A 22,173-nucleotide genomic window follows, 5' to 3' on the forward strand; every position below is an offset into this window, starting at 1 on the left:
AGATATTATTTAATTACTAGCTTTCGCCCGCGACTCCGTCCTCACGGAATTTAAAAAAAATCTAAATTAGTATCCGAAGTGTTCTCCCATATTATCCTGTACCGCTATGCCATATTTCATCCATTCAGCAGTTTAGGCTACAAACTCTAACAAACATCCATCCATTTATACTTTCGCATTTATCATATTATTAAAATGAGAGATAAGATGAATAGTACAATTAGAAGCCTGTCCATATTAATTATATTGAAAATGTCAGCATCCCTCCCATCACGTCGACTTTCAGCAATTTCCCAAGCACATGTGCGCAATTGCAAACACTCTGTCCCTTACTGACGTTCGGAAAACTGCCATATCTCTCTCTTTCTTCAGTATGAAGGCGGGAAAACGAGATACCGTGCCAGTTAGACCTGTAGATTCGCGCGAGTAGACAACACGCGTTTTATTTTCGCAATTTCGCTACTAAATAACCGCATCAACTTTATTCTTTTTCTCTATTCAGTGTTTGTGCTTGTGTAGTTTAGATAATCGTGTAGTGTATTTTTAATTATTGAAGGTATTGTTAAAATTTAGTGTCTAAGAAAAGTGTAAATATTGAAAGACGTAATAGTGAGGTAAGTTATATCTTAAGACAATTTCATTTATTTAAATGCATGTTTAAATTAAAATAAATAAACAATTGTAAGGGAATTAAAGACGGAAGAAATAAATTATATCTTCTAAGAAAATATTTATTATATGGGAAATTTTGTAACTATAATTTAGTTTAATAAGGTTTTATTAATTAAAAATAACCTATAAGATTAAAAATAATTGTGAAATATGCTGTATAATTTATCGCATCCTTCCTAGGACCAATGTAATTTCAGGCTATCGTTAAAAAGAAACATTAATACCTACAGAAATCTTTCAATATGTTCACGATTTATAAAATCCTGTATAATGCATATATTATGAAACTTTCAGCGGGACAATACTGAAATGGAATATAATTTTCCGTCAGGTATAACTCTCATCGTGTTAGCGTTAGTTTTTAGGTCACAGACACCATTCATTTTATTCAGAAACTAATTTAAACATAAATATGAAAAATAATTCAAATTTGAAAATTGAAATAACTGTTTTCTTCATAAAAGCGTTTTCGACAAATTTAGCTTTACAAATGTTTTATGTTTTATTAATTTTGTGATAAAAATGGTGTAGTTTATAACATTGTAAAATATTTGCGATTTAAAAAAAATCTTAGCATAAAATTAACATACATAGTTTTAGCATATTCATGGTTAGTTCTTAATCAGACTATTTAAATGTATCTTCCTATTCGAGAGATAGGCAGTCGTTTATGCGAATATTATAAAAAGGAAACATATTTTTTTGACTAAACTCAAAAACTACTGGGGCGATTTCAAAAATTTTTACGCCATTAAAAATCTACGTTATCGAGTAATATAGGCTACATTTTTTTTATTTCACACGGACGAACTTGCGAGCAACACCTACTTTGTTATAATTGTGATCAACCAATGAAAGTCACCTTTAATTAATGGTTTTTTTTATGTCGCCCGCGTCAGTTTTTTTAGAGTTGTCGTCGGGTCGTCGCAGACAAAGCACAACCCTATAAAATAGTTCTTAGACCTGTAAAATAGTCGCGCCGACCCTACGGGAGTAGGATAAGGAGGATGATGACCTATAAAGTAGTTCTGTGAAATTAAAAGGAAAATCTGCTTGAAAAAATCTTTCGACACGTTCGTCAATTTAGTTATGAATGTGCGATATGAAACTTTACAGACGGATACTAGAGAAGAGTCGACCTAAAATTATTAGTTATTACACACTAATAACGTATCGTAGCTTCGCTTATGAATATTTTTACCGCAATCTTACTACCTTACTAAAATTATAAACTAGCTTTCGCCCGCGACTCTGTCCGCGTGGATTAAAAAAAAAAACAAAAGTGAGTAGCCTATGTGTTCATCCAGACTATCCTCTACATCTATACCAAATTTCATCGAAATCCATTTAGCCGTTTAGGCTACAAACTCTAACAAACATCCATCCATCCATCCATCCATCTAAACTTTCGCATTTATAATATTAGTATGATGTAAAATGTTAGATGTGTTAGGTTTTTAACTATTTTTGATGTATTCTGTATTCTTAAAAGTTATTTGTTAATCTGTGCTATTTATCAATATATTTATCTTTTTTTAAATCAACAATATTGTTAGGAACATATTAGGAAACGTAAGGAATAGTGGGGGGTAGTTTTATAAAATATATGACAAGGAGTGGCTCAGGCGCTCAGTTGCAGTCTCGGCGGTCAGTCGCCAACAAGCTCAGTATTTTCCTAGTTGTCTCCACGGAACGTTCGATATCTTTGCGTTGTCACATTGGAGTTTGTGTGTTTTAAAGTAAATTACAAGTATTGTTAATATGGCAGTCCGTCTATATTTTAAAGGAAGTAATTTGTGTCGAAATATGTAACAGATGGATAGATGTCTGTTATAGTTTGCCGCCTAAACAACAGAACGGATATCGATGTTATTTGGCATAGATGTAGACCATAGTCTGGAAGAGCATATTTCGATGATTCGATTCCATGCACGGAGTCGTGGTCAAAAGGTAGTAAAAAATTTTTTTCAACAAAATAATCTCTCCTGATATTTTCTTTTGAGAGAAGGTTTTTGCAGTGAGACATAGTGGGCTTATAAATAATGTATTTAAATATTTTTGGAGACTTAATAATTACGCGGAAATTTTCATACAAATGTATAGAAAGATATAGTTCTTGTAAAACCAGCTCTATAGAGAATATTATGGGCGGGGAAGCTTACGTTTTGCTGCTCATATTACGACTTTTGATAGTAAAAACGACCTTGTTACGATCGTTACCAGTCGAGGAATAAACATAATTTATATCTACTTTTATAGCGTAGATATTAAATAGAATAGAATTACTTGGGTATAATGCAAGAGGTTCTTTGATAAAGAATAAAAATACCTTTAAAGGCGTTATATTTATAAAATTACACTAACAATTTCTTACCAAACAATGATTTACTGTAACTTTAGTTTAACGACGTCAGCAGTAAGATTTTCGTATTTAAATGTCGGACATATCTTGAGTTAGAAAGCTCTACATTTCTTTGTTCTTTCGATAGATACATGTTTCTTTTGTACATAAAATTATTTTCTATAATAATGTAAAGTACACATATACTAATTAATTCAAAGACGTACCTTCACCTTTTTGTAACTAGCTGTTGCTCGTAACTTTGTCTGTGTAAAATTAAAAATAATAAAAATGCCTATTATACACACAGATAAAGTACCTTGCTAATGGTGAATTATTTTTGAAATCGAACCAATAGTTTTTACGTTATCGATTACATACAGAAATACATATTTTTTCTCTTTCTATACTATTATATTATAATAAAGCGTAAACACACACTTCTTTGTTGCCTAAGATGAAAGCAATCACAGCATATTTTTGAATAATTCTTTTTTTAAAAAAGCCCTACACTTCCGTCATGCTTTAGGCTATATATTTTCACGACATTAAACTTAAGGGGTAAATATTTTGGATAAAATCCCTAATGTGGTAAAGACACCATAAGTTGCTGCCAACATTAAGAAAGATAGATTGCTAAGGTTTGTAATATCATGTCATTTTGACATTTGCTATTTATAATTTCACAAATGTAAAGAATAAAATAAAATGTTCACAATTTCATGCGGCTGAAGCCGCACGGGAACAGCTAGTATTACATAAGTATAGAAGTATAGAGAACGAAAATGCTAACAATATATTTTTTTTGTTTCAGGTTAATTAGCGAAGCGTGAAGCGTTTTATTATAAATTTACGTTCTTAAACGTACGCTGTTTGCCAAAAGTATCTTATAAATATTTATATCATACGCTAAGATTATATTTTAAAACTATTTGACTAAAGTAAACTTGGCCGTCTCAGTTTATGATAGATTCGGTAATCTTTATTATTGGAGCTTCGGCTATTTATATTATCGTGTAAGCTTACTGTGAAATTTATTATAAATAAATAATCTAAACAAGATAAACAAATCAAACATAGATTTAAATACAAATACACGAAATATTAATCATAATGAAAATTTAATGATATTTAAATCGCTAAAAAAATTACGATGAGTTTAAAATGAGACCAGATAAAAAACTTAAAGTCAGTGATAATTAATATGTAACAGGAATTGTGAATTTAACATGTAGATGTAACGGTTAAGAAAAACCTTTATATACAACAAATAAAAAAAATATTTAAAAACAAATATATTCTGAAAATTAATTTAATATAGTGGAAATATTTATCATGGAGATTTTAGAAGAATTCATATTTAAAAATAAAAATAAGAAACACTTTTAATTAGATTTAATTAAATGAAAATAATTTAAATAAAATTGCTACGACTACCAAGAAATTAGACTTTAGGAGATAATTTAAAAATAAAAATGGCGTCTCCATCAACAACTCCTAAAGCACCTTCACCTCCGCCCCAAGTTCATGGTCCTAGCAAGATGGAAAGAAGAATGTCACATTTCAAAGAATACAAGTTCTTCAGAAGCTTCAGTGCTAAAGTAGAAAACTGGCCGATGAGAAAAGCCGAGCAGTTATGGAGGAAAATGAGAGAACGAAAAATTGCAGGTGAGCAATTTTTTTTTAAAATTTGGACTTAAAAAAAGGAATCGCCCAACGTGGGGCTCGAACCCACGACCCTGAGATTAAGAGTCTCATGCTCTACCGACTGAGCTAGCCGGGCTTGTGTACTAGTTGCTGAATTTATCGATTACAATATTACCTTGAATTCTATATCAACAAATTAAGATTTTCTATAAAATAAATAAAAGGGATTACTCTAACCACCTGCAGCCTTAATAGTTTTTTTTTTTGTATTTTAAAGTCAAATCGATAGCGTCATATATTTTTGCCAAGAAACGAGTGTAGGTCTGACGAAACGACTTTTTTTATATAATTGGAATACCACGAACGAAGGTGACTATATTATTCTGAACTTAACAAGTCCAAGTTCGAAAGGGTATAAAAGATGTGAACAATCAAAGCGTTACATTTGTACACCTTGTTTGGTACAAGTTATGTACATATATAAGTATATGTACAAGTTGCTTTGTGTAATACCGCTTTGTACTTGAAGGGCCTCTTGTCTACGGAAACTGCTCGCGTATCTCGACTTTCTAAGCTCAAGTCACTTCAGACATAGCTTTAATGTTCTACAAAACTTTATAAATGAACTATCGTAGTGCAGTGAAAATGTAAAGCCTTTTTTCAGTCGATTTAATTACAGATTAATATAATTGTTTTTTTAAATAAACTCAAACTACTGAACCGTTTGAAATGTTTCCAATAAAAACTCTACCTATGGTAATTACATATACTTGGATATAAATATTTTGTTTATTTATCTATCCAACGACTTAACGGATTTCGCTGATTTGGTACAGATGCAGATTCATAGTCTGGAAGAATATAGGTTTACAAGTGTTTTAATATGCGCGACTAAAGTCGCTGGCAAAAGTTAGTCTTACAAAGAACTTTGAACAGAATAATACTAGCTGCATATTTTTATCAAATTGCTTTTTTTTTCTACAAAATAATTTAAAAGGTAGTGCAGTTTCTTTACCTATTTTTAAAGCGAGGTTCATTAAAATTCATTGATGGGAAAAAACTTTGATATCGTTCTATTTAAATCGTAGACGATGTTAGAAAAAAATAATTGGATTTTTGCGACAGTCAATACAAAACTCAGATATATCGATAATAGAAAAATATTATTACCGTAACCAAATTTAGTTTAATTATGAATACTTACTTTATTTAATTCTACATGCAACATTTCACGATTTGTGGATTTGACGATGGAGGAGACGCTTAGGAAGGGGAAATATCCTCTTTATGTGCGTCTCCTCCTCCGTCAATGAAGGGTAGGCAACGCAACTGCAATTGCGGATGTTTATGGGCAGCGGTCGCTTTCCATTTCGGTTGATTCAAGTGGCCGCTTGCTCCTTTGCCACCTTATATTATAAAAAAATATAATTACTAAAACATTTTGCGTAAAACCAGATGCACTTTTTAACCAATTTTCCGAGCAGTGTAAAGTTTCTTTTTTAGAAAGCTTTTTCCATATAGCCTTTAAAAGCATATAAAAAGTTAGTATGCAAATGACGTAATAGACTTTGCACAACACATAAACGGGTAAAAGATAAAACATGGAAAAAGGTTTACGGCACCTATTTTCATTTTTCCAAAGCTCTCTCGGTAAAGGAGTACTTTTATGTCATAAAATATAATGTGTATTAAATGACATTGGGTTCACTCTTCAATTCAAATTATGCTCAGTCTTCTGTGAAAACTAAACCTTAACCCTATTATATAGGCGTCACAGCTATGTTATGCTTTAATAAAATATATAGTCTTCTTTACCTCTCATGTTTTCTTCCAATTTGCACAGAATAACCTTACCAATAATCATATATCAACGCTCGCCACTACCAATATGGCCGTCGTGTCGTCGAGCCAATGCAACACCCTTATTTTGACATCTGAGTACTGTCCGATTATTAACATAACAAGCAGAATTACATTTTAAAACCATGACATAAATATTTAAGTAAAATGTTGGATCACATCACAAAGCTTATATAGTTAATTACTTATGTAACAAGATAAATTAAGACTACTCGCGCCATCGTATGCCGAGTAGTAAAATCGTGCATGCGGCGCCTTAATGCATTGATGCAACTGAACAATCACGCCGCTTGTCACTAGATGGCGCCGTGGTTCACTTACATGCCACTATCAATGTACATAGATGGTTTCGTGACCTCGGCCGCCGTGACCAACTTTGAGTGAGCTTGAAGGGAGCTTGAAGGGAGTTCGTGAAGAGCTTGGTGTGCTTGGTTACTCGTGGTGTGCTTACGCTAGGCACTCTTGGTGCTTCAACCATTGCTTGAACAATCAAGGGTCCTCGGAAAAGCATTAACTCGCCATACATAACTGCGCCTCACCTAAGTTGGGTCATTTATGTAAGCGGTGATCGCCCACGTAACGCTCGCCCCGCACCCCCCGCTACACTTATACTTATTATGACCAATGGTATTGATTTATAGCACAGACTAAATAATCAGAATAGTTAAAAAGCTAACAATTAGTTACATTAGTTTCTTTTAAAAATTTCAAAGATTAAATTTCAATTTTCATTGTGATGTTTCTTATTTTGAATTAGTACTTGTTTAAAAATATTTCCACAGTCCATATGTAACATATTATCAAGGCATTTAACTAATCGTTAAAATATATCACGAATAAAGCTACACGTCTGTTAAAAACTAATTTCGTGAGCCCAAATAGCCTAAAACAATGTCAGATTTTATTACAAACGAACGTAATTAATGGTGTAATTAAAAAGAGGCGATTCTAATTTTTAATGTGGCAATAAGAATTATAATGAAATCTATTGCGTAGCTTATGAAGAAAACCAACTTTAATGAAAGTTTATATGGAAAGATTTTTTTTCTTTTAATTTTATACATAATAAAACGGTGATTAAATGCATTTGACCATTGCCAAAAAATTGTAATTCCTTTTATGTTGAGTTTGCATGCATGATTGTCAAAACATGCATGCTGCATGCATTTGCATATGCCTGCAAACATGTTTCTCGGTTATAAATAAATTAGGAGTTTCAATAAGTACTTAAAAGGTATTCATGGAATATTTTACTTGTGTTTGCAGTATTTACAAGTAATAAGTATGTTTTTGTAAAAAGTATTCGAAAGCTACTGCAGAATAGTAATGTCGGTTCCCGCAAAGTTTATGAATACTCTATTTGTAAGATTTTTTTTTAAATGGTAACAATAAATGAAAAAAAAATGTGTGTTTAACTGTGCTTCAATATAATTTGATGTCACATTTTTTAAAGTTTAAATTGTGTAGAATTAGGGCCTGCTCCACCAAATGGTAAATTGTTTGAGGACAATACAACGTGTAAAATATGTTATGGAAATGTCGGATTTTGTTCCCTTATCTGACAGTGGCGTCATTTTAGGCTATCAGAGCCTCTATCAGCCAGTGGTGGGACAGGCTTATAGATACGTGAACTAAATAATTTAAATATTCAGTGTTAAAATTTATTAATGAAAATAAACTTTAGATGGAATGTTAAAATATTCGTAGTTTTCTGCAAGTCAAGTCTAGATTTAAGGCTACTCGTATATTATTGTTGTTTGTGATTTAAGGGTTGCAATAAAACGGTTGTAAAGTTCCCAATAAAACAGATAAGGAGGTCCTATAAATGTTGTCCTTTACGAAATGGCTTGTAAAAGTGAAGACAATCTCGTGATGAATTGTGGTCTGTTTAGAAGCCCTCTAGCGGATAAACTAAGTATAAATACATGGAATACTTGAGCAAAGTAATTTGTAGTTAATATCTATCTATACATATAATAAAATTGCAATGATTGTTTGTAATATGCAAAGAAAATTTCCAGATTTCGGTGCTTCCGTTGCTGATAACGAGAAATTCATTTAAAACTTTTTTATCTGTCTGCAAGCCGCGTTTGTTCTGGGTAATCACCGAAACGGCTGTACCGATTTCGACCGAACTTTCACTGAAGGGTAGCTGACATAGACGGGTATATAGGCTACTTTTTTATCTTTATATTGCGTGGACGAAGTCACGGGTAACTTTAACGTAACTCTACGCAGACATAATGTGATTAAGAAATACGTTTGAATTACTGTGGTAAGAGGTTTTCGTCTTTCAATTCGCTTGTTAATAAATCGTTAAAGTATGTTTCGTTGAGAGTCGGTGTAAACAGTTTGAGGATGTTGGACGTAACGTTAGAGTTTATCGTTTCCGTTAGTAAGAATATATCGTCTGTACTATTATAGTACGTACACTAAGTAGCTATAAAAACGTTCCATTTGTGTCCTACATTTACGACTATAACAAAAATTTATTAAAATTTAAGATTATTTGTTAAAATACGACAGATGATGTGATAACAGTAGATGTTGCGGTTGAAAGACAAAATGAAAACATAACACTAAACATTTTTATTAAAATTAAAAAATTTGCTTTACCTTGTATTCTTCTGTAAAAATATAAAAAAGATTGACGATGGATTTTTAATAAAATTTCGCTCAAGTTTCAGTTTTCAAATATTTGTATCAAAGAGAATAAACATTTGCGCCGATGTTATACCGCTGGGGGTTTTTAATAAATTTTGCTCGAAGTCTTTTAATATTAAATTAAATTATCCAGAAATGGCTCTAAAATAATAAAGGCCACCAGTGTCGACATAAAATATTGAGCGCCTGTCTAAACAAAATGGTTATTTTACTATCAAAAAGAATTGCCGCTGCAATAGGGAAGGAGACGTAACATACAAAACTAAATGTTTTGAAAACATAATTTTTTAGGATTCAGATTAAATTAGCAGACTAGTAGACAAACCGAAAAAAATCTTTAATATTTTGGTAATAGCGTTTTCAATAAAACTACATTTGGACATGTTCTGGGCTTCATATGTCGTCTATTAAGTTTTCCAATTAACGAAAACCAATTTATTACATTTATATACCTATAAAATAAATAAATAAGTATTCTATTTATTATATTAGTAGTTTTTTTTTCCCAATTACATTTTAATAACAGTAAATTTTAAACTTGATTAACTTATAATTAAATACTAAAACACTGCCGTGAGAGTGGGTTTATGTAATTTTGTGGTCAGATAATATTGTATCTGTGAATTCTGGTGGCCACGATACAGGCATTGCCTAGTGTGGCCATCACCAGATAAGCTTAGCTAGAATAACTTAAAATAACGACTATTTTTAACTTCCTGTTATGTATAATTTTAAGGTATTGTCAAAGTTATTTGTTTTGTACAATCTTTTTGGTTTAATAAATATTTTTTCATTTTTTTTTTCATTTCATTTATTGTTATGAAAATTAATGTTTATAGTACATTTTGCAATAAAAACAATAAAATGCATAGCAAAGTTACCAGACAGTTGGATAAACACAAGATGGGGTGAAAGACCGATGAGTGTTGTACGTTCACCAAGCTTCATACAGGGCGTAGGACTTATGTATACTAAGTATAATTAGACTGAAATTGCTTACATTTCGTCTACAATTTATAATTAAAAAAACAATTTAAATGTCCTTAAATGGACTTAATTTATTTTAAATTTGGTTTTCATTTAATCTATACTAATATAAGAGGAAAGATTTGTATTTTTGTATGTATTTGTTTTACGTAAAAACCACTGGGTCGATTTACAAAATTCTTTCACCATTAGAAAGGTAATTTATCTTTGAGTAACATAGACTTTGTTATTCATTTTATACTTTTAAATTTAATTTCACGCAGACGAAGTCTCGAGCAACAGCTAGTCTCTTATAAAAGGATTTTCATATTCAATTGTTATTATTTATTATTTCTTTAAAAAGGTTTCTAAATCAAAATTTTGTATCAAATATGCAATAAACCACTGTCTGAGTAAATGAATGACTGAGTTTATGAACATCGTATAAGTCCGAGATATGACCACATTTGTGGTTAACACCGTCCCCATAGATGCTCCGCACGCACGCATTGTATGGTAATTGTTAACGTGCGTGTCGTTAGCAGTAGGAAGGGTTAGATTAGAACCGAGTATCGAGGAAGTCACTACTGTGAAATACAAATGGACAAGTAATTAGAAATATGCACATGTCTATTTCTGTTAGTGACTCTTCTAGCTATTTTTAATCAAGGTTTTTAGTTGCGTTATCAGATTACAAACGTTTAATTTACCTTTGTTGCCAGCGTTTAACAGAGTTAATTAGTAAAAACATCGGATTATTCCCAACCGTCACCCTGCTCTGTCCCCACTTGGGGATAGATAAAAAGTTTCATCCGTCCCACTTTTTGCAATGAGTAGACGGTTGGAACTTATTTTATTTCATAACGATTCTATCTGTCTCCTTATTAGTGATATGACTAAAAGGTGGGACGGTTGAAACTTTTTATTCTCACGTGGTGACTGTATGAAAATTACGGCATAGGCGACTATTAAGTCTCAGTGAGGGAGGTATTAACAAAGCTATGGTAAATTCAACCTTAGGCTGTGTCTACACTACATATATCACATTCTCCTATATCATAGATTCATGCGTCTTTCTGACGTTTTCTATTAAAGAAATCAATCAAATGTCAAATCAAATAAATTATAAGAGTAGTTTTGTCATCAGTGATATCACTTTATTATTTAAACATTTATCTACAACGTAGGGTCAATTAAAAAACGATAATAAGGTCGCTATAACGGATGTCTGAGTAAGATATAAAAATATCATTCGTCTAGTGAAAAAGTTTTACGACGTAAGCGATAAAACTTGGTGACGCTTGAGTGAGTTTCTTTTATCAATACAGAGTAAGGTTTAAACAATTAGTCCTCTGTTACAACAAATCAATTTAATGTTTTATGCTCTGCTATGAACATTTATATACTAGTCTTCAGTTACTTCTTAGTTAAATATTTAAAGGAAGGAAAAGTGGATTTGACGGTGGAGGAGACGTATAGGAAGGGGAAATGTCGTCTTTATGTGCGTCTCCTCCGTCAATTAAGGGTAGGCAACGCATCTGCAATTGCGGATGTTTATGGGCAGCGGTCGCTTTCCATTTCGGTGGATTCAGGTGGCCGCTTTGTTGCCGCTTGCTCGTTTGCCGCCTTATATTATATAAAAAAAAATTAAATGCAATATTTATATGAATGGATTGATGTAGAAATTATTACTATCACGTAACTTATCATAGACTACGAGTGTTTACTAAGTTTTTTCAGTACCGAGCAGAAGGCGTGGGTAACAGCTAGTCTTGCGATAATTGGCAACATAGCTAATAAAGTTATTACATAAGACCACTTTCCGAGATTAACTCAACGATGAATAACAGTATGTAATAATACTTAATTTCACTTACCTTTGTGTAAGGTTTTACTAAATCCATAAAACTTATTCACAACTAGCTGTTGCTCGCGACTTCGTCCACGCAATATTAAGATGAAAACGCAGCCTATAATATGCCCGTCTATATAATAATAATAATAATAATAATAATAATAATCATTTAATATCAGCTACTCTTCAGTGAAAGTCCGGTTGAAATAGGCCCAGCCGTTTCGGTGCTTACTCGGAGCAAACGCGGTTTGCGGTCAAACGAAAAGACAGTCAATATTTTTTTACAGCAACGCAAATACATCATCATCACCAGCTCACTATACGTCCGCACCGAGGGGCTCGGAGCCTACCCTAATAAGGGGTGATTAGGCCATAGTTAACCACGCTGGCCAAGTGCGGGTTGGTTGACTTCACACATATCTTTGAATTTCTTCGCCGATATGTGCAGGTTGCATCTCGATGTTTTCCTTCATCGTAAGAACGTCGGGTAAATTATGTACATATAAAAATTCTAAAAATCTAAAATCACATTGGTACATGGCGGGATTCGAACCCAAGACCTGTAAATTAGAAGTCAAGTGTTCAAACCACTGAGCCACCGACGCTCCAAAAACATCATCTTCCCGAAATCAGGAATTTTTATTTTGATATTACAAACAGACGCTCCAATTTTTTTTATATGTATAGATAGAGAGATAATTTCTAAACGTTTAAGAGTACATTGAATACAAGAGTACATTGAATAGGCGTCTTAATACTTTCTACATAATGACAGCCGATTGGCCACTCACGGAACTTAATTAATTTCATTTAAGCTCGATTTAATTAATCAAGTGTACCTTGTAGCAATTAATATTGACAACAATTTATAAATGGAAGCGTGCGGTGACGTCAAGGCGGAACTTGGTAAACCATATTTTTTTTTTCTTTTTTTTTTATAACATAAGGTGGCAAACGAGCAAGCGGCCACCTGAATCTGCCAAAATGGCGAAGCGACCGCTGCCCATAGACATCCGCAATTGCAGATGCGTTGCCTACCCTTATCCGACAGAGGAGGAGACGCACATAAAGAGGATATTTCCCCTTCTTATGCATCTCCTCTCCCGTCAAATCCACTTCCCGTTCCCATCCTCTCCTTATAAGAAAAGGGTGGTAAAGAGAAAGGTAAATTAGGCCTCCGGCATCACACTAATCAGACGAAACACGGAATTGCTTCCATTTCACGCCTGTCTTATGTGTGGTCGTGGTATTACACCGGGCGTGCCGGCCCTGCAGTGCTAAGATGTTAAAGCGGGCACTACAACTGTTTTTTATCCCAACTCTCATATTTGACACATTTATCATTTTCCATTATCATACTTTAACATGCGCGCAATTGTAATACAACGCTGAGTTGAAGTATGCATTATTTGTGGATAATTTTATAAATATATTTTTAAATAAAGTGTAGCGGAGGGACATTGAAAGACATTGAGGTAAGGTCTTCATCCAGCAGTGAGCAGACAAAGGCTGATGATGAAGATGAAAGTGTAGCTATTCATCGTTAGTTTAGATTAAAAGATTCATCCATCCAACACGAATGAAGATCGTTCACGTAAATTATATATTTTTTTTATATAATAAATGGGGGCAAACGAGCGACGAGAACACAAAGGTGGTCAACGACGCCTATGGACATCCGCAAGACCAGAGGAACTACAGATGCGTATAATTCTTAACTTACAAGGAATTTTCTACTCAAGTATGAAAAATTTAAAATACCTCATTGCAGCAGTTATGTTTGAATAAGTTACTATTATAATAACAAAAATCTTACGTTAACATTTGCTATTATGGTTTTTTGATAGATTTTTTTAATGATATTTGATTGATTAAATCCATAAACAAAATTGTATAAAAATCTGTTGTTAAAACACTAGTTTACTAGTTATTGGCTTCATAATGCAGGAAGTCACTTTTACTTTTGCGTTGTGATAAGAAAAGTATCTACACATAATAAAAACTTGAACCCGTGTTAAGTTTTACTTTCTATATGATTTATGGCAAAGTTAGATTATTAGCAACATTAAAAAGCTGTTACGAAAGCTTTATGTAAGCTTTCCATTAATTTTTATAGCGAAAACATTATCATAAAGGCGTCCATTTTAAAATACAGAGGCCTATTGATGTAGTTTGTAAAACAATACGAAATTATTATTTATTTATTTTAACCAAAAATGTTGTTTAAAATTATGATTACTTAAAAAAACTATATTCGCTAAAGCCCGCTACACACCACAGTTTTTAGGTAAAACTGAGTACTGTGTAACTGACATTTCTAATTCAGCCTACACACATCCGTTTCAATAGTTTTAACTGTGCAGTTTAATTGTTCCCTGTAGGTATGTAGCGAGCTTTATTATTAACTAGCGGTTGCTAGCAACGCCAGCGTTGAATTAAAAAAAGTCTACTAGCTTTCGTCTGCAACACCATCCGCGTGGAATTAAAAAATTAAAAGTAAGCAGCCTATGCGCTCTAGACTATGCTCTACATCTATACCAATTTTTTATCCAATTTCGTTAAGATCCTTTCAGCCGTTTTAGCTACAAACTCTAACAAACATCCATCCATTTAAACATTCGCATTTATCATATTAGTAAGATTTATAAAAGTAACAAATAACTATTTTAAGTAACCTTAAAAAAATTTCGTAGTTAAAAATCTTATTTTCCGTTTCACACATTTTAATGAGTGCAAACGCATTACATCTTGTGTTACACCATTAAAATTAGTAAGATGATAAAAATAATTTATGCGAGACATTAATTTGTTATGAAGCTTGTAATATGATTTATCGATCACCGTCCATATATCGCAGTGTTATAGCCACGAGGTGTCTTATTAGCGGCCATAGAAATCTTTATTGACAGATCGATACATGTGTATATTGGAAAACATTAAGATCCGACGTGACGGATTATTAGAAATCTTTTTCGCAATACACACAGTAAAATTATGTAACTTTAATACTATGTTACCTTTATTTTGCTAAAAGATAATATAGTTATGTTTATTTTATTTTATAAAAATATCATTTGAAAAGAGAGTAACGCATTTCATTAAACCATTCAAATCTGGTGAACCATTTGGTTGTAAAATGGTTGAACCCTTTTTGTAAGTCTTTGAGTATAAATTGTTAACTATTAAATTTAAATAAACTAAACAATAAAATAGTAAACAAACTAAATTTTCAGTATAGATACAATTAATTTCTAGGGCAAAATGTAGTCCAATGCAATCGATTGGTAGATATCGATTTTATTTCTTGAATATTTTATACAGAACATATGCTGGAGTTATAATGATCGACGAAGCGATATACTGGGTTAATAAAACATATATCTAACTCTCTAAAACACAACAAAGAAAGTATGCAAACTTGCACATCTAGTCTATGTTAATCTATTCACAATAATGATTAAAGTTTAATTACGTTAACGAGTATTATGACATTCAAACTTTATGGTGTCTCAGGTCAGGCGATGTGCCGAATACCGTAGATACCAAAATAAGATGATAATTCATATGATTACGCCATCTTCTCCGCCAAGTCTATCTCCTCTTCCCATCCTTACCTTATTAGAGACTAGAGTAGTTAGGAAGGGGATATGGACTAGATAATTGCGTCCACCTAGTATGTTCATGATACAAATGCGGAAATAACATCCACATTACGCTTGTCTTCTTTGTAGTCGTAGTATTGCACTATTGAGTCATTCGTGCAAAATACTTCTGCGATCTTCTGTTAGTCACGAGCTGAAATACTATTCGAATCTTATAATACATAACAAATTATAATGCATTGTTCTGTGTAAGCCTGTGTTAGGATCAATAACTGCAGGCTGCAGAAGACATGAAGGGTTACGTTTTGTATAAATTAGGCAATTTAAAAGAATCTAATAGATGTTTGAAATCTGGTTTCTCATATATCCAACTATACAAAATCCATGCTTCGAAATGTTCATCATTATCAACTTGCCGTTATCCCCACGAAGGGTCGGCACAGTATGTGCTGCTCTTCATACATCTCTATCAGCCGTCATCTGAATCCACTCCCTTCTTTAGCATATCCTCTTTCACACCATCCATACTTTCATGATTGGTAATATAAAAATAAGGAAACTCCAAATATTTTACAACTTCAATTCTTTAATCGTTTGTGTCAAAATAATATATTTGCTAAATAATATCTATCATCAAATCTATACTATTATAATAAAGCGTAAACACACACTTCTTTGTTGCCTAAGATGTCAGCAATTACAGCATATTTTTGAATAATTCTTTTTTTAATAAAAAGCCCTACACTTACGTCACGCTTTAGACTATATATTTTAACGCCGTTAAGCTTAGTGAGTAATATTTTGGATAAAATCCCTAATGTGGGAAAGAGACCATAAGTTGCTGCCAACATCAAGGAAGCAAGACTGCCAAGGTTTATCACGTCATGTCAGTTTGACATATGCTATTGGTAATTTGATAAATGTAAGCAATAAAATAAATTTTTCATAATTTCATGCGGATGAAGCCGCACGGAACAGCTTTTCGTTAATAAAAAATATGATTATTGGAATTAATAATTGATATCCTTCCAAGTTAATCCATCATTCATCATCATCATCATCATCATCATCCTCCCTATCCTACTCCCGTAGGGTCGGCACAATAGGTTTTTGTCCTCCACATAACTCTATCATACGTCATCTCAGTCATCACTCCCTTTTTGATCATGTCACCTTTTACACAATCCATCGATCTCTGCGTAGGTCCACCTCTACCGGTGTACCTCCACACTCATAACTATCGCCATAATTTATTAACAAATCTGACTCTAAGTATGAATTATGCATAGATTTCTAATGAGGTTGAAAGTTATTATAAAATTAATTTTTAACATGATAATCGTTTGCTAAAAGTAAATTGATTTATTGCTAAATGTACGATTCTTATACAGATCTTTGCAAAATTCTTTAATACACGAGGTGTGGCTGGTCTTTGGATGATATATCGTTTTCATTCGTTCAGATGTCTAAATGAATAGTCTTTGATAAAGGTATATAATTTATTGATATCCATTTCAAATAAGATTTAATCTTTGATGCATTCATGACGTAAGCGTAGAACAAAATTATAGATAGAAAATGTCAATAGTACGGAAGTTCAATTTACAGCTTTAATGACGACTGTCAATAGTACGAGTATAGATGACGTAAATGCTGACGCGTTATTGATATGCTGTATGTTCTGTTCTTCATCTACTGAAAATCTTATTTCTTACTAATATTATAAATTCGAAAGTTTAAATGGATGGATAGATGTTTGGTAGAGTTTGTTGCCTAAACTACTATCGGGTCTCTATGAAAATTAGCATACGTGTAGAGCGTAGTCAGATAGAACACAGGCTACTTGCTTTTTTTTTTAGTTTCATGCAGTCGGAGTCGCACGCGAAAGCCAGTATTAAATAATGTAGTTACTTATTGAATAAAAAATGTTAACACTTTAATTAACGTTATTTGCAATCTGGTTTATTAGATTGTTTTCTCTGTGTTGAATGAGAATGTTTTTTTTTTACATTTTTAAATCAAACTTATAAATGTTGTAACAATCAAGAATAATATTTATTTAGGATCGAAGTGGATTTAAAAAAAGAACGTTTTCTTTACCAAAAGAAGCTTTTTTACAAGGAAATTGTTAAATAAATATTAGCTAGAGAATTTTGCGGAATAGAATAATAAAATAAAAGAGTAAATTACCGAAGTTTTGAACATGAACATAACATGCGGTCTCTCCCCATAAATAAAATGATGATAAGGTATCGGTTCTAGAGGTCTATCATGGATCTACAATATCTGTATGACATTTGTTAGTGTAATTTTCTTTCTTCTTTTCTTATTTATTTATTTATTTATTTATTTAATTTACAACCGGTAGAGGCGCTGTACACATCTGTTACTTTTATCGATGACTTTACAAAAACTTTTTCCCTATAACCCCCTTAGTAAAGTTTTGTTAATACAAAACGTTTCTTGTTTAAATTAAGCATATCACCAAAGTCACAATTTTTGTAAAAAAAAATGCAAATTAACATACTTAATATTTGCAAACAAAAAACACCCTTGAACAAATACGCAGCAAAAGAACATTTAATACATGTAAGTTTGCTCTTATGAATCATTTCGACGGAACATGAAGGACGATAGCTTTTTTACTTTTTAAATATTTCACAGCGTTGGTAATTAGATATCAAAGGGACGTTGTTGCAAATGTAAAGGAACAAAGAATGATAGAGTCGATATTCGACATGGAAACATTTTTCGTTGCTTCTCAGGTTTCTCTATGGTTATTCTTAAACACAGTAAGATCTAATTAAAAACATTACTGGGCAAAAGTAATGATGACATTTTTCCATTGTAACTTGCTAAGTACTTAACTTAGAGTTAAAACTCAGGTCATAAAGTATTGGCTAACGCCTTAGTAGGGACATAACCACTTTAATAGGATTATTTTGCAATCTGCTTAGTGTATATTGAAAAATACTAGCTATTGCTCGCGACTTCACCCGCGTGAAATAAAAAAGTAAAATCATAGCCTATGTTACTCAGCGATAACATAGCTTTTTAATAATGCAAGCATTTGAAATCGGTCCAGTAGTTTTGGAATTATTTCAATACATACCAAAATCCAAAAATACAAATCTTTTCACTTTATAATAATGGTATAGATATCGATAAGAATTTTCATTGAATCTACTCTTCATATTTTTCTTTCTTCAGCCCTCAGTCCTATCGGGTGTCACTACATAGGGAGCCTTGTTTAAAAATACCATCCTCAACGCCTGATTCTGGTCGATTCGATTCATTCGTCACGTTAATATATCGCTGTCTCGTTTTAAAGTTGCGGATAAATAAGGACAGAATATGTGGCTTCGGTGACTACACGAGAATACGGTAATCGGAAGTACTGGCTTTTTGTTCGTTTGCAGTAACACTATCCGCAGTCGAAGTAATGAGCGTATATTGTGAAGGTGTACCCTAATGAATAAGATTACAGCGGTTTTAAAACTAATTATTATGATCAAATACGTATCCTTCATAGTTTATCATTTTACTTTCATTGCCTAATGTAATATACCAAAACTAAAATTAACAATCTTGGAAAAAACGATCTCGTTTAGAGTACTCTGAAATATTAAGGTGACGCTAAATCAGGGTAATTAAAAAATGTGTATCGCGCCATCGTATTTAAATTTATAGAAAGCTTATTAAAGCTTTCTATAGTACATTAGTACTGTTGTCTTGTTGGTCATGGTTTTTGTTTTTGTTTAGGAAGTTAAAGGGGAAATATCCTATGACTTGGACCACACGATCCTTGTGAGTCACACGTTAGGTTCACTTTCGCGCACGCGCCGTGTCGACGCTTCCTGTCGAAATCTGATAACATTTTAATGTAATGATCGATTGATTGGAACAAAGGCATTGTAATTTAAATAAATTATGAAAACAATAATTTAAATCGACACCATCGTTTTAATTTAAAACGATATTTTGCTTATCTTACATGTCCAATATCACTTTTAGCAAAGAAGTCTTGAAATTTGAGTCTAAAAGGTAAAAACATGTATAGATAGTATAACATAAGGGTTCATTTTATAGAGTCGTCTGGAACGTTGTATTAGATTACAGCGCTCCTACTGGGAGTAAAGTACACCAAAAAATCATACAAATTTTGTCGATGACGTTACGGATACGTTTCGCAACTATTACGCAAATAGACCCTCAATAATTCACTTAACGAAACCTAACTCATTCGTTAGTTTTTAAATAAAGGAACAAACAATATATCTCTTCTCATTTAGTCGTATGTTATTATTGTTAACTAGCTGTTCCCATGCGACTTCATCCGCATGAAATTATGAAATAATCATTTTATTGTTGACATCTGTCAAATTATCAATTGCAAATGTCAAAATGACATGACATGATGTCAAACCATGGCAACCTTGCTTCCATGATGTTGGCAGCTGGTCTCTTTCCCACGTTAGTATTTTTATCCAATTTATTTACCCACTAAGTTTAGTAGCGTGAAAATATATAGCTTAAAGCGTGACATAAGTGTAGACGTTTTTATTGAAAAAATAATTTTTAAAAAATATGCTGTATTTGCTGACATCTTAGGCAACAAAGTGTGTGTTTACGCTTTATTATAATTATTATTGCTAATGGGCAAATACTTTACTAAATAGAAAATAGATCACTCATAATCTGTTATACGTTATAGTAAATCCTTTACCTCACCGGTACATTGTAAAACAAAGGATTGAGATGTACATTCGGGTCAGTACTTGAAAACGCCCACGCCGTTTATAATATCATAAATAATACAATGTTCTCGGTGGTAAGATCCGCTTTCTCCCAGTTGAATTCGATTCCAAGATCAATTTTGAAATTAATCACTAAAACAATTCTCTATACCAAAACCTACGCTTTAATTATTATGTTTAGTTAATGTATTTACTATTCGCAAACTTTCTGTTTGCACAAACATTAGTTTACTGAAATTTGAGATTTTAGTTTTATATTTTTAATTAGATGTATGGCCTTGTCACCCCTAACTTATGGTAGGCTCCGACTTGAGCTGACTGTAAAGTCAACTATGTCTATTCCATATATTTTTGAATCTCTTTGGCTTGGTCACACGTATTCGTTTCCTGACCTGACATGTTCGAGGAATGAAAATTCTTATTTACATTTGAATTCGATGAGACGTGTAATGTATTTCGAAATTGTAACACGTTGTGAATTAAATCAATTATTTGTTTGTTGCGCCACGGCAGCTCGGCCGACATTAACACTTACTTAATCGATACGGAATCGATTTCACCTAAATACCTCTCATGGTCAATGTAATACTGATGGACTGTATTGACTTGTTTCTAAAGGAAGATTATAATGACTGTTATGGAAACAATCATAACAGATGACACAACGTCATTATCAACGGCCTTCCTACACTTATACATATCTTCTACATAATGTGTTACTTAGCCTTCCGTATCCAACGTTTCCCGCCAAGCACCCTAAGTCGTTGGTCCACCTGAATGGAGGACAACAGCTGAAACAAACAACAGAGAAAAAAATAATTATGGCGTCCTCTAATAACAGCCTATGTTCAAGTGTACTAATTTTCGATCACGTGCTTTAGACCAATGATTGTATTAAAATCTAGATGTTAGAATGTTAAAATACATTGTAAGCAATTAATGAATAGATTTAATTGGAATTTAATTAGGTTTCGATGTTAATGTATTTGCTGATTCGTTTGACATGATTTCGTATGTCAAGGTGAGCGACATTAATAAGAACAAGTCATCCAATAAAAAATGCATGACGCCAAAAAATTTAATAAAATATGTACCTTTTAGTCCGGTGCAAGACCACATGGAAGACATGCGTGAAGTGGAAGCAATTCCGTGTTTCATCTTATGAGTGCCGGAAGCCCAAATTTAGTCCCTTTCCCTTTCCACTCCTTTTCTTGAGAGGAAAGGATGCGAAGGAATAGGATTTGACGGAGGAGGAAACGCATAGGAAGGGGAAATATCCCCTTTGTGTGTCAATTATTTATTAATTATTCAGGTGGCCGCTTGCCGCCTTATAATATATAAAAAAAACCTGAAATTAACAGTATCAAGCTAACGTTACTTTTAGTACGTAAGCATTGTCTACATCTAAACGTGTTGCTAAATAAATTAATTGCCTTGAAATATGACCTAACTTCTCGATGTTAACTGATTTACTTATCTATGATTTAAAGGCACAGCATTCTTAAAATTAAAATCATTTTAAAACCACACTTGGTGATAACCATCTTATTGCGAGGTTAGAACATCACTAGAACAAATGAAAAACGTTTGCAATTCGATTAGCAACACCGAGCGGAATGGTTTTAGAACATTTTGTGAAGCTATTAAAGTTGTTAATTGACTCTTGGCATTAATTGCGAATTTCGAATTAGTGGTACAGATTTCTAGCTATATTTGTGGTCTAATTAGACCAAGTGAGCTACATTTCAGGCCAAACTCTGTCCTAACTGAAAAATCCTTTATTGATATCGGTAGCTAATACATTTACTC

At 32.6% G+C, this 22,173-nt stretch overlaps 1 protein-coding gene and 1 non-coding gene across 2 annotated transcripts in view; one reads left to right on the forward strand and one right to left on the reverse strand.

Annotated features, from left to right (window-relative positions):
- The first annotated feature begins 4,456 nt into the window (after positions 1–4,456).
- LOC106104226 (rho GTPase-activating protein 7) overlaps positions 4,457–22,173 on the forward strand; it is a 200,433-nt gene continuing 182,716 nt past the window's right edge. Inside the window, exon 1 of the mRNA XM_013284197.1 lies at positions 4,457–4,681. Coding sequence (XP_013139651.1) covers positions 4,489–4,681 — 193 coding nt within the window. The 5' untranslated portion in view covers positions 4,457–4,488. The remainder of the gene's footprint in view (positions 4,682–22,173) is intronic.
- Trnak-cuu lies at positions 4,724–4,796 on the reverse strand. Its single transcript has one exon. It is a non-coding gene; the product is annotated as a tRNA-Lys (tRNA).

This window comes from Papilio polytes, unplaced genomic scaffold, assembly GCF_000836215.1.
Source record: "Papilio polytes unplaced genomic scaffold, Ppol_1.0 DF823691.1, whole genome shotgun sequence".
Classification (NCBI taxonomy): Eukaryota; Metazoa; Arthropoda; class Insecta; order Lepidoptera; family Papilionidae; genus Papilio; species Papilio polytes.